Source organism: Octopus sinensis, linkage group LG18 (genome assembly GCF_006345805.1).
Source record: "Octopus sinensis linkage group LG18, ASM634580v1, whole genome shotgun sequence".
NCBI lineage: Eukaryota > Metazoa > Mollusca > Cephalopoda > Octopoda > Octopodidae > Octopus > Octopus sinensis.
In genome coordinates this window covers 28,174,453-28,188,768 of record NC_043014.1, presented here as the reverse complement: position 1 = coordinate 28,188,768, position 14,316 = coordinate 28,174,453, and the positions used below count along the sequence as shown (strand labels likewise).

General features: G+C 33.5%; 1 protein-coding gene across 1 annotated transcript in view; it reads right to left on the bottom strand.

Annotated features, from left to right (window-relative positions):
* Nucleotides 1-2,809: 2,809 nt before the first annotated feature.
* The window catches only part of LOC115221816 (hypoxia up-regulated protein 1), a 51,857-nt gene continuing 40,350 nt past the window's right edge, over nucleotides 2,810-14,316 (bottom strand). The window contains exons 21-24 of the mRNA XM_029792048.2: nucleotides 13,735-13,945; nucleotides 12,356-12,577; nucleotides 10,631-10,868; nucleotides 2,810-8,241 (exon numbers count right to left, since the gene is read on the bottom strand). Coding sequence (XP_029647908.1) covers nucleotides 8,150-8,241; nucleotides 10,631-10,868; nucleotides 12,356-12,577; nucleotides 13,735-13,945 — 763 coding nt within the window. The 3' untranslated portion in view covers nucleotides 2,810-8,149. The remainder of the gene's footprint in view (nucleotides 8,242-10,630; nucleotides 10,869-12,355; nucleotides 12,578-13,734; nucleotides 13,946-14,316) is intronic.

The following is a 14,316-nucleotide window of genomic DNA, read 5'->3' as shown; positions in this document are numbered from 1 at the left end:
CTGCATTTTCTTGTAACTTAAATATTTCAATGACATGATAGATTTTTGGAATGACACTGTAGGGTAGATGTGAGAGGCCAGTTCTAATTAGTTTGAACATGAAACAGGAAGAATATTTGGACTGGATATGGCTGGTTTAAATGCTAAAGGGTTAAAATTCAGCATTTTTTACCTTTAACTATTGAGAATTTATATTCAACTAGTCACAAATATATTAAGCAAACCAAACTTTCACACTTCAGCATTTAAACTGGCTCAAATATTCAACTAGATCCAGTCTCTTACACTTACCCAACAACATTGTAAAAATAAACAATCACATCATTGAAATTTTGAAGCTATGTTAATTCAAAATGAAAATGAATAAATAAGCATTTCATTTGAAAGAGTAACCTCAATGTTAAGGGGTTAATAGTCTTTTTTAGCTGTCAATTTTTATACACTAAGTTTTCTGTATGTTTAACCCTTTAGCATTTAAACCAGTCATATCTGGCCTGAATATTCTGTCCTACCCTACAAGGTCGTACCAAAAGTAAACAATCATATCATTCAAAATCTTGAATCTACAAAATACAGGATTAGTTTAAAACAATGTTAATATATAAGCATAACATTTGATAAAGTAATCTGAATGATCAGAGAGAAAAAATACTGTTGCTGATTGTATGAGGTTGGCAGAAATATGTCATATGAAAGAGAAAGACTATCAACTCTACATTCATACAAGTTGGTCAAATGACTCCCACAATACAAGCTGTGTTGTTTAGCTCCTTGTCATCTCTGAACAAGCAGACCCATAATTAAATCCACTCTTTTTGTCAGTTAATTTTTTTTACACAGACATAATATATAACTAAAACTACATTTACAGTGTCATTATCTTTAGCAAATTGAACATCCACACAGAAGTTCACCATTGGTTCATTAGCTCAGTGATATAACTGCAGCTCTTAATATTTGTCTAATGATGAGGCATAGGAGTGGTTGTGAGGTAAGAAGCTTGCTTCCCAACTACATGGTTCCAAGTTCAGTCCCACAGCATGGTACCTTAGGCGAATGTATGCTATATAGCCTCAGGCCAACCAAAGCCTCGTGAGTGGATTTGGTAGACAGAAACCGAAAGAAGCCCGTTATATATGTACATATTGTTTTGTGTGACTGTGTTTGTCCCACCACCATCACTTGACAACCGATGTTGGTGCATCTACTTCCCTATAACTTAGCAGTTTGGCAAAAGAGACCAATAGAATAAGTATTAGGCTTACAAAGAATAAGTCCTGGGCTCGATTTATTCGACTACAGGCAGTGCCCCAGCATGGTCACAGTCAAATGACTGAAACAAGTAAAAGAGTAAAAAGATAAAAGCCTTTCTCTGCAGTAAAGGACATTACAACTATTTCATAAACTATTGATGTTACTTTCTGTCTTACCATTTATTGTGGTTATATTTTACTAAAAGATGATCCAACAAATGAAACAAAGCAAAATTTATCTCTGCTCACTCAGCTATATTCAGTGGAAGGTAGAATCATAGTTGTTTTTTTTTGTTTTGTTTTTTCTTTATACTTTTTTGAGTTTTTTTTATGAGTATTTGCATATACATGTTGAAGTATATGTGTGGGGAAGAACTTTGCTTCCCAACCACTAGGTTGTCTCACTGTATAGCACCTTGAGCAAGTGCCTTCTACTATATAGTCTCAGGCTGACCAAAGCCTAATGATAGACGGAAACTGAAAGAAGCTCATTATGCATGTATATGTATGTGTGTGTGAGTGCGAGAATGAGTCATGGTCTCCTTGTATTGACATCATGTGATAGTTGTAAATGAGTGTCACTGTCATACATGCAATGCCATTTATTTCCAATATTCTGCGAGAACATGTTTGACCATGGGAAAATATTACCTTGCTTGGAAACAGGTGAGGGTGGGCAACAGAAAGGGCATCTAACTAAAAATCCTGCCTCAAATAAACTCTGTCCAACCCATACAAGCATGAAAAAGTGGAGGTTAAATGATGATGTTTCATGAAACTATGGAAAAAAACATATTTTGACAAGTGTCATAGGTGAAAAATGGAGTATAAGAGTAACTGTAGTGTGTGTATGTGAGTTGATAATAGATGTAAATGCGAGTGGGAAAATCCCCTCTGAAAACATGCTATCAAATAAATATACTCTATGTGGTTTTTGTACTTCACTGAGTGGCATATATAAGCCTTTGACACTGTTGCTAACAAAAATATTGTTCAATGAAATATAATATAAAATTTATTAGTTATGAAAACAACACTCTAAAAGGTGTGGACAAAATTTCTTAATTTGTGAATTAAAGCTACCATTGGTTTCATGCTAAGAAAGATAGGGAATTATTTTAATATCTTAACGTTTCTCCATGTGATCAGCTTGAAAAATTGTTGAGATATTAAGATATTTGCCTATTTTTCTTAACATGAAACCAATGGTAGACTTAATTCACAAATAAAGAAATCATTTTATGTGTGTGTGTGTGTGTGCGTGCATGTGTGTGTGCAGGCATGGCTGAGTGGTAAGAACCTTACTACCCAGCCACATGGTTCTGGGTTCAGTCCCACTGCATGGTACCTAGGGCAAGTGTCTTCTACTATAGCCTCAGGCTGATCAAAGCCTTATGAGTGAACTTGGTAGATGGAAAGTGAAAGCAGTCATATATATATGTACATGTGAAGGGAGCTTCTTCAACTAGTCTGCAAGTTGCTTTCTGATTTCAATCTATTTATAGTAAAATAAAAGTGTGTTGTGCATTTCTTAAAAATAAAATTTAATTTTAAAATAAAAACAAATGAAGATCTTTATTACTTTAGCAAGACAAAATAAAAATAACATTTAAAAAAGACAATAAAAAGAAGAAAAATCAGTGCATCCCAATTGAAGTCAACTTGAGGAAAAATTGAAAACTGTTAGTGAAGTTATAAATATATTTAATATCATGTATATTTGCATGAGTGTGTGTGTGTGTATAAAATACTAGTTGATGTTTATCAGAGCAGAATTAGTACAACAACGTTGGGTTACAGCCTCACCAACAGGTTTCTAATAGGTAACAAAACAAACAAAAAATACAAAGGAAAAAATTACACCAACAAAAGACTCTTGGTTAATGCATATAGAACTGAAGAAAGGTTTCTATATAGTGATTTGTGCATAGCACATGTTTAGTTAAGTCATTAAAAAAACAAATTAACAATGGTTTATTACATCAGTAATAAGAAGAAGATTAGATGTAAACATTCAGGATTTTCTTGAGAGCTTTGAGAAGTGAATCTTCACCAAGAACTCAATACTGCACCATTGAGATCAGTACCCATGAAAGTATACATGTATGTAGCATAATACATATGTAAGAATGTATTAAATATTAAACATGAAATCATAGGAACATAAAGATTAGATGTCTTATTCTAAGACAACACAATGTCTCAACTGAATTGAGACTCACAAATGAGCGGTCAGTAGCTTACCAACTGCTCTTCATATAATTTCTTTCTTTTTTTTACAGATGACAATGCAGTCTACAAACAGAATATGACATCCCAGATCATCCAAAGAGAAACTGGCAATGTCTTCTTTTTAAGACAAACAGTTTTAAACAGAAAACAAAACCAATTTAGAGCACAAGTTTACTGAGAATTTACCTGCAGTAAACTGACAATCAAAAGAGGGAAAATAATAAGACTAAAAACAATGTATCAACAATCTTGTTGATTGAAATTGTTTAGTTATATGAAAAGTGAGTTGACCACATTACATATAAACATCCTAAGCAGAAAGCTCCTGGTGAGCCAATTCTGATCTATTGTATCCATTTCCAATAGGAAATCATTTCAATTCATTTGTCATAACACACAAGTGTTTTGCAATCTCATTTCCATTCCCTTATAAATCCAAAGCCTTTCTTTTGAAGAAAGGCATTGTTTTCAGATGGCTACTTCATTAAACAAAGTTAATTAAATGTAGTTATGATGCTTGATAAGTTAAAAAAATAATTAAAACAATTCTAAAAGCAAAAATAAAATGATACAATAAAAAGAATTCAATAATGAATTCAAAAGAAAGTTTACTACTAGAAACTATATATATATAAAAAGACAAAAAAAAAAGCAACTTAAAAATGAAAACTGACAAAAATTGAAATAAATAGTGATTGTTCCTAGAAAATATTAAAAAGCTGTTTTAGGCTTACTCAATTCTTATTCTAATAGAAAGAAAATACTGACCATTTTTTAGCCACTGCTGTTGATCATTTTTAAGTAGAGGGTGTTATAACAAATGTCAGTATGTTACCACTGTTACTTATTTTTATCAACCACAGAACGTAAAAGTTAAAAATTCACCTTGGCAAGATTTGAAACCTATGTGTGCAAGGGACATAATAAAATACTCCAAAGCATCTTCTTTCACTAATTAACCTATTCTGCAAATCCCACTACCAATTTGAAATGTCTGGCAAAATATTTTAAAGTCTCTTTTGTTGTCATTTATGATGCAAAAATATTACTCCATGTTAAGCTAATCATTGAAGGAATTCAACAAGCAAGTTTTAATTTACATTAGTGAAGATAAATCATCTAGAAACATGAAATATGGAAAGATTGACTTTGAACCATGACAAATTAACCCTTCAGCATTTAAACAGACCATATCTGGCCCAAATATTCCCTTTGTTTTATGTTGAAGGTGACCAGATCTTGCCTCTCACACCAAACCTACAATGTCATTCTAAAAATATACAACCACATTATAGAGGCCTCAACTCTGCAAGATTAATTCAAAACAATGTAAATAATTAAGCATTACATTTGACGAGTAATCTGAATGTTAAGGATTGCATAGCACTAAAGCAGTTGGCAGCTACTAAAACTTTGCATAAAACAAACTCAGAAATAAGGGGGGAATTATCTTATATACTATATGTCATTGGTTTCATCTTAGAAAGCCGGAATAATATATAATCTTGATAATTATATGAACTATTAGATAATGCTACCTACCAGCTAAGACATTAGAAGAGCTAAATTGAATCTTTGAGCTTCAGCCTTTAGAGCCACTAAGCAAAGAAACTTAACATTTTATTTCTTATCTAACAAACCTTTCTTGCCTTCCATTTCTATTTGTCTTTAACCCTTTAGCATTTAAATCAGCTATATCTGGCCAAAATTTTATACCTGTTTTATGTTAAAACTGACCAGATGTGGCCTCTCATATCAACCCTACAATTTCAAAAAATTAAGTTACCTCATCAAAATTGCTAAGGTATAAGATAATGCACAATCAATTCAAAACAATGTGAATAAATAAGCCTAACATTTGACAGAGTAATGTGAATGCTGAAGGCTTAAGCATGATAATGAATTTCAAAATGAACCAATGTATTATGTCTGGTTTTCATAGTCCTATGAACTACACATTGAGGTATTAATGATGACAAATTTTAACTGGAAATAGTGAAGACATAATAGTGTTGAGCAACTAATTAAAAATAATCCTTAAGAAAAGTCCTGAGGATTTATGTAGGGAAGATAAGGTACGGTTCTTCAGTTCAGTTGTTTTCAGGTTGAATTAGTAATAATCACTTATTTATAAATAGTGACTGACTTGTTAGAGGTTGATGATCTGAGTAATGTGGAATTGAAAGGATACTGAATATTAAAGGAAAAGAGACTCAGCATAGATTAAGGCCTCAACACTGTATAATTTCAGAACACCTGCAACTCTTCATATCCATTAGTCAAATTTAACCAGAGATAAAAAAAAAAAGACCTCACCACTCCATTTCACAAAAGTGACTGTAGCATAGATTTGACTAAAACTTTTGATATGGTTGATATCTGTATCTTGTTAGAAGATCCTCAAAATAACACAATTTCAAAGAATATTATAAGACAGCAAGAATTGTATTTGAATGCAACCAAGTTCTAATAGTTGATATCTAAAGGCAGACTTATGAGATTGGGACTTATCTAGGGAAACTGCACATCTTCACTTTTATCTCCAAAAACACCAACTTCTGACAGTAAATTTATGAGCAATAAATACAATTTTAGTTTTTGGTTCAAACCCTGAACCAGACTTGGCTGCCTATATGCTGAACAATACCTGTCTAAGCTAAATGGGTTTTTTGATGGTAGAGGACAACTCTCAGTATCAAAATCAACTGACTTTTTTCACTCCTCAAACTGCCCAGTTACCATCGCCTCCAAGTTCAGGTTTCTGGCCATACACTATCTCTAGGGCAACAACCCAAAATACTACAATTCATATTTGATTCAATGTTCATTTTCTCCATACATTGTAGCTGTAGGAGAATGATATGTTAGATGTTAATATTTGGAAACAGGACAAATTAACAATTATAGCAATTTGGCAAACAATTCTCAATCAATCATGTAAGCCCAACATAGAATCTACTAAGACCAGACACAGCACACAAAAAATTGAAAGTTGTTCAAAATACAGAACTTCAAGTGGCAGCAGGTTGCCTTAAGATGGAGCTGAAGACCATCTATTCCATCAAATAAGAATACTGAATGTACAACCACACTTATAATCTTCTGGCTTCACAATACCTAATTTAATAGTGACACATCAGAAGTTAACCATATTACCAGTTATGTTCAAATCCAGAGAACAAACTCTCAAAATTCAGTGGAAAATTTATGCAGTTTAAAAATTTGTCAACAATGTAAAGCCAAAAGCTAGCAATGAAAAGCCTGTTTAATGGATGAATATCTGATTTGTGGTTGATATGAGTAATGAGATAGTTATCCACCACCAGACCAGCTCATAATTATTAATAAAAATGCATGTCTACCATAGAAAATAATGTACATGCTGACACAAGTCTAATCTGAATTTTGGTCCTTACTAAACTGCTATCAAAAGTTTAACAGATTTGGAAATTGTCAAAATATGTCCTGATTACAATGGCACTACACATGATGTCCTGCTGTACAGATAATCATACTAATCTAAATATACTGGATTATAGAACCCCAGGAAAGTAGTATCACCTCAAATTTTAACACTTCCTTTGAAGAAATATCAAAGGGAAAGGAAAACTGCAAAATTGTTAACTAAAACAGAAATTTCATTTTGGTTAGTTTGTTCAAATAGAAATAATTTATTTCCAAAGAATAAATTATTTAAAATTTGATATTAGTGTGATGTCCACAAGAAAAAGAAGACAAGTTTTCTTGATACATACAAACAATTATAAAGGTAAGTTAAATACAACTTAGGAGTCAAGTATGGACGTTGGTGATGAGATGTATAAATAAGAGAACAATTTCATTACTCATGGACTGTCCTGTCTACTCCCAACCTTAGTTAACTTTCAGCAATAGAAACTAAGCCAAGTAGAGATAAGTGTCTTGAAGAACAAACTGTAGCACCGGTGACAAAAACTGACAACCCTTTACTAAGAAACATTTGATCCATTAGATGAGGTTCAGTGTTACTAAGAAACATTTGATCCATTAGATGAGGTTCAGTGTTTTAACAATTTCCTACACAATTTGTGCAGGGACAGTCATTAAAGAAATAACCTTTATCTTTAAATTCTACATATTATGTCCAAACTACTTCATTGAAAGGATATTTAGATGCAAAATAAAAATTATCTTAAGAATGTGATGTCAGGAAGTGACGGTGAAAATGTACATGTTTGTAAACTATATATGTGTGTATAATAAATATTACTAATTATAATTTTCTTTTGTTTTTTTTTTTCTTTCTCCACCCTAAGGATATAGAGGAATGCTATAAGATGAGACTATCCAGAAAACTTGTCTTAGACTTCAAGTGGAGAGGTAGCAGGTTTTGCTACAATGAAGTAACAAGTTAGTCAAATACAACACAAACATTGAAGAGAAAGTTAGAAGATCTTCAGTTTTGTTTTAATTTAAAAGGAGAGGGAAACAACAGAAAACCATTATGAATCCGGTTTCATGGATTCTAAACAGTCAACCAGAAATTGTCTTTCAGGAATAGATAGATTAGATGTCTATATGTTCACACAATGACATGTACACATAAACATTCACACTTATATACCAAACAATCACACAAACAAGCACATTCATCCTTCAGTATGTAATGCTAAAGAAGACTATTGTTACAATTCTCCATCATTCCTGTGTGGTGGCTTCTTTTCAGATTTTTTGTCAGTTTGTGAGTCAGCAGTGTCTTGGGAATCAGTAGTGGTTTCTGAAATGAAAACAATGATTTACACCTTTAGGTACAAGGCCACAAATGAATAGAAAACTCAACTCTAGCAAGATTTTAACTGAGAATGTAAAGGGATATTCATAGGATCAGATCAAATCAGATGAAGAGATCAATTTGAATCATAATTATGTTCCATGACAAGGAAATTGTGGATGCATAAGAAATTCACTAATTAAGTGGTTGAAACCACTTAATTAGTGCATGAAGTCCTGTGAAAATTATTAGGAACTATATAAAAGCCCATTGGAAGAGCTGTGCCTGTTATTTTTAATCTGCTGTTCATTTTAATACCACCACCTAGCCTTTGGTGTGCCTTTCGCAGCATTCACTAAGTTGAAAGTAGCTGTGTCAGGTCTACTGCCTGAGCATCAATTTCTTCTGCCATTAGTCTCAGAAGCATAAAAAATATTATAGGGTACTTGGGTAACAACATCTATTTGACACATTTTCATTGATACTAAACTGACTGGACGTTTGCTAAAACAGTTAAATGAATTACAGCTTCAAGCTATGAATATAAAAGCATTCCAGCAAGCATTGGGTAGAACACGACAGTAGACCAATAAATAACAAAGAAACTAATCCAAAAGTCTTGTACAAATCAATGCTTACCTCCATCCTCTCTGTCCCATCACTTCCTCTATCACCTGAGAGTAGGATAGGCACATACTACATCCCCTGGCCTTCTTAGGTCTCTTTCTTCCCCTACCTGCTGTCTTCACCAATCACCTCCTTTCAGCAACTTTTCTCTCCTCCCTGTGCTGCTCTCCATCATTAAGGTCTTGTTTATCCTCAATGCCCTCACACAAAACCCACAACTCTCATCACTGAGCCTCTCCTACATTTCTCTCCATCATTTGCTACAGTTACCTCATCCTGCACACTCACCCAGCCCAAGCCTCTACATTACCTCACCTAATCTCACCACCCTGAATGTCCCTCAAGGGCATGTCCTGAAACATTTTTGCCATCATTTCTCTCCCATTATCACTCCTTTCTTTTCCAACTGGGCCATCCACATATCCACTCTACAGCAAAACACCTATATCTGTCCCTCTACATCTTTAATTTCTTGTCTGGTACAAAGCCACACCCACTCAATACTACTCTCCTTTCCTAACTGAGATTTTGTTTTGCAAAGTACTTGGTGATCCTATCAGTGTTGATGTCACATAAAATGCAGAGGTGCTGGTGCGACTTAAAAAGCACTGGTGATGGTACCATGTAAAAAGCACTGGTGATGGTACCACGTAAAAAGCACTGGTGATGGTACCACGTAAAAAGCACTGGCGATGGTACCACGTAAAAAGCACTGGTGATAGTACCATGTAAAAAGCACTGGTGATGGTACCACGTAAAAAGCACTGGTGATGGTACCACGTAAAAAGCACTGGCGATGGTACCACATAAAAAGCACTGGTGATGGTACCACATAAAAAGCACTGGTGATTGTGCCAGTACGTTCTGTGAGTATCAAGCTGTAGAAACCATGTCAAAACAGAGAATGGAATTTGTGGCTTCTGGCCTTGCCAGCTCTTGTCAAACCATTCCACCAATTCCAGCATGGAGGACAGACATTAAATGACAATGATGAAAGACATCACTATTAATCACCATTAAGTTGCAGGCATGCATAGACTTGCAACAGCCATTGCATGCTCATTCACATGACTTATTCAATATCAAGGTCAACACCCAGAAAGAAGTTTAATTTTTATTATAGTACTGACACAGTTACAGATCAGTAGTGTGTGATTTTATTAAAAACATATTTTTAAATACAAAATATGTTAAGCATTGCTGTTGAAAACTGTTGCTTCTTACTCTAAGGTTATCAAGACCAACCCAACAGCAGTACATCTAGTTCTTAGCTGAGAAGAAATGTTGGTCCAAAATAAAAAGAACATCCTTTTTCAGCGTGCATATCAAATATGTGAGGCACCACACGAGTATGGCTCTCTATTCTGTGTAAACATTATTGTTTTTTTGTGATCTATACAGAACCAAAATGTAAGTGAACACCTGTACTGTAACAGAATGAATTTGAACCAGCACATGGGCTTCTCCATATGGCTGACTGAATTGCAAAAAGTAACTGCCAAATCTCCATCAAACCACACATTGCAATGTTAAATATGGAAGGATACAGTGAACAATGTAGTCCTGAGAAAAAAAGACCAAATAATCATGGCTGGAATGCTTTTGTATATCTTAAAATTTCCAACACATTTTCAAGAATACATTTACAATTGCTGTAGAACATACTATTTTATCTATATATCATTATCTTAATCACTCAAAGCCAATATTTTGTCACACACACACACATATATTCAAAAAAAGAAAGTAGAAACATTTATGAACTTACTTTCAGTGTCACTATCTGTTTTGACTTTCTCGCTATCTGCTTTTTCTGTGGAATTGGTAGTATTAGTTGCATCAGGTTTCACCTTCGGTTTTGGTCTATAACTTTTTGCCTTATAGACTAAGTAGTTCACCTCTCTATCCAAGTCCCTAATTTTAAGAGCTATATCTTCAGTTAATAATTTAGGTTTCTCATGCAGTGGAGTTTTTGCTTGTTCTGCTAATATGTTTTTGCGCCAAGCCTGAAATGTAAAGTAAAACCATTTAAAGTAGATGCAGTGAGTGAGAAAAATCTTAATATAAAACTAAAGATAAGAACTTGGTTGCTGAAAGAGGGCAGATCTGGGAAGTTACTGTGGTGGCCTGTGCACCTTGAAAATTAGGAAAAAAATAATGAAAACTCATATACAAATATACCAATTCTCCACTAGTTAATACTGGTGATAGCTCAACTTGCTAGAAACAGCAGCCCAACTTTGTATTGCATTATAGCATCTCTAAATCAATACATAAGATAGTCTTAAATACACTATTTCTGAAAAAAGGTATGATGGCCACAACTGACTGAGCTGACCTGAGACTAAACAACAGGTACTAATTCACCACACTCAACTGTTGACATGTTTCGTGCAACATGATCTCTATTTTACCATTGACACAGATATAACTTCTATTCCTGTTTCATCATCATTTAATGTCCGTTTTCCATGCTGGCATGGGTTGGACAGTTTGACTGAGGTCTGGAGAGCCAGTGGTTGCACCAGGCTCCAATCTGATCAATGTTTCTTCAGCTGGATGCCCTTCCTAACAGCAACCACTTTGAGAGTGTAGTGGGTGCTTTTTACGTGCCACTAGCACAGGAGCCAGTCAGGTGGGCCTGGCATTGATCACATTTGGGTAGTGCTTTTTACGTGCCACTGGCACAGGAGCCAGTCGGGCAGACTTGGCATTGATCATGTTTGGATAGTGCTTTTTACATGCCACTGGCACAGATGACATTCGGATGATGCATTATATATACCACCAGAACGAAAGCCAGTCAGGGGGCACTGGCCACAGCTACAATTTTGGTTTTACTTGACTCAACAGGTCTTCTCAAGCATATCATATCACATCATCAAAATCTCAAAGCTATGAGATAATGTACAATTAATTGAAAATACTGTGAAGAAATAAGCATTACATTAGACAGAGTGATCTGAATGCTAAAAGGTTAATCAAGTAGTTCACATCACCAGTGAATCAGAGATCACTTGAGATGAGAAAACAACAGAAATTATAAATGTGCAGTGAGAATCTGAGAATTTATGCTTTGTAAGTAAGCCAAGTAACTGTAATTAATGACAACTACCAATGAGATATGCATATACAAACACATGTATATGGGAGTGAAAAAAGGAGAGAGAAAGAGATGGATAATTTAAGGGGAAAAGAAAAAGATGTTCATTTTAATACTGTTTTATACCCACAAAAGATATGAATTTTGTAAATGTGTTCATTTGTGTATCCTTCAAGCAACCTAACAATTCTGAGGTGATACATGTAAACCAAAGATGTATATATGCATCTCACTTAAGAACACAACAAATTTTATCATAAAGTTTGAATTTATAAGTATAATTAATGATCCAGAAATCTTGTCTTCATCAATTCACACACTACTACTATAGAAAATATTGAAGAAACTAAAATAACAAATGAAAAAAAATTCTTTAAATATTTTACTCACATAGGTCTCATTGATGAGTTTACCAAGAGTATTCACTTCTACCTGGGTGAATACAGGATCATCTCCAAAAGTATGATTATAAAGATTTTTATAAAAATATTCTGTATGGTTTAATAGAGACTTTAAAGTGTCTAGCATTACTGGTCGGTCTCTCATTTCTTTCACTCGAAACAAGAGATCCTTTGACGCTGCCTTTAGTATATTCAAACGTTTTACATATTCCTTCCAAAAGAAAAAAAAGAAAAATATATATACATATATTGTTAAAGTCAAACATTTGTAACATATTTCATATATATTGTTTATATAAGTTAAATGAATTAAGAAAGCCATACAGTACAATTTACGTTACTCACTTTCCATAATTGTTTATTCAAATGAAATTTAGGCACAACATGCTCCATTTTTAGCTTGAGAAATCATAACAGGAATTCTGATGTTTATATATATATATGTATATATATTTGTGTATCTGTTTGTCTTGAGTATGACTAAATTACATCTGGTCATGGGACTCTGGTTTGGGAGTTCCAGGGTTTTCAAGAGTGTGGAACCATTTCTTATCCACTATTGTTCCCTGGTCTATTCTGACCCAGAGTAGTAGCACTTGTTAGGGTTCCAGTTATGGGATAAAACAAATGTGTCTAAACTTAGTGTAAATACAATTGTATGTTCACACTATGATTTTCATTTGACATAAGGATAATATAATAATTACATGAATGTAGAGTATGAGAAATGGTGATGGTCAATCTTTGCCAATGACTTTAGATGAAATTAAACTAAGATGACATTAAATGAAATTAAACAAAGTTATATATTGTGCATTGCTGTCTAAAGGTTTTAAAGAGGTCTTATTCTAATATTGGATGCATTAGGTTTGATGAATCAGCATTTAATATGTATTTACATATATTCTTAGAGCAGTAGCCTTACATAAAATTAATTTCAATTTATTTTCTAATTAGGCTGATAGAAGTAAATTAGATTAAAGTTGTAAAACAAAAAATTTTTTTTAAATCCAACCATCCTATGCTTGTGAACAATCAAATCACTCAAGCATTGAGTGGAAGAGGAATGTGCACTTATATTGTTTTGGTGGGTTGAGAATAATACAAGCCTCATATAAGAGTTACAACAATGTAATGACAATATTAAAAAAAATGACACTGCATTTGGGTTAGATTTATCAAGTTGGTATGAAATGCAAAGTTGTGGTATGCTTGCCTTTAATAAGTGGAATAATTGATCAAGAAAAAAGTGTAACCAACATGGAATTAAAACCAGACATAAGAACTTGCTTCAAAACTGATCCTTGTACTATGAAATTCAGAAGTAAAACTAACAACAAAATCTGGGTTTTTTTTTTATAATTTTACCTCTGTTTTGGTGCTATCATCTTGCTCATAGAGCCAATCAGAACTGTCTGAACATTCTTTTCTAATAGCTTCCCTCTGTTCCTCGGTTGAACACTGAATATAATCTTCTTGTGATAACTTATCTTGCATGTCAAATATGTAGGATTCTAATTCGTTTTTGGAATGTTCAAGAGCTCTCTTCTCTTCATCTTTTTTCTTAAGTTCAGCTAAACTGGAAAGGAAAAAAAATTTCATTTGATATAAGAAAAAAGGGAAAATTAACTTTTTCAATGTCCAGTATATATATACACACACCTTTCAATTCTTCTTTTATTATCATATTCATACCAAAATCTGATACCCAGAGGAACATTCAATTACTTGCTCACAAGCAAACTCCAGTAAACTTTTTAAGCTCTAATGCACTAATTTATCCTGTCAGAAAGCTCTACTGCTCATGAGCTATCAGTAATATTGCTCCTTCTATTTGGCTACAGGAAATAATGTTATTTTCCAATTTAGATAGTCACTATCTAAAGGCAAGTGTATATATTCAAGATATTTGGAAATTAGGGTAGTCCAATATATTTCTTAATCATTTAT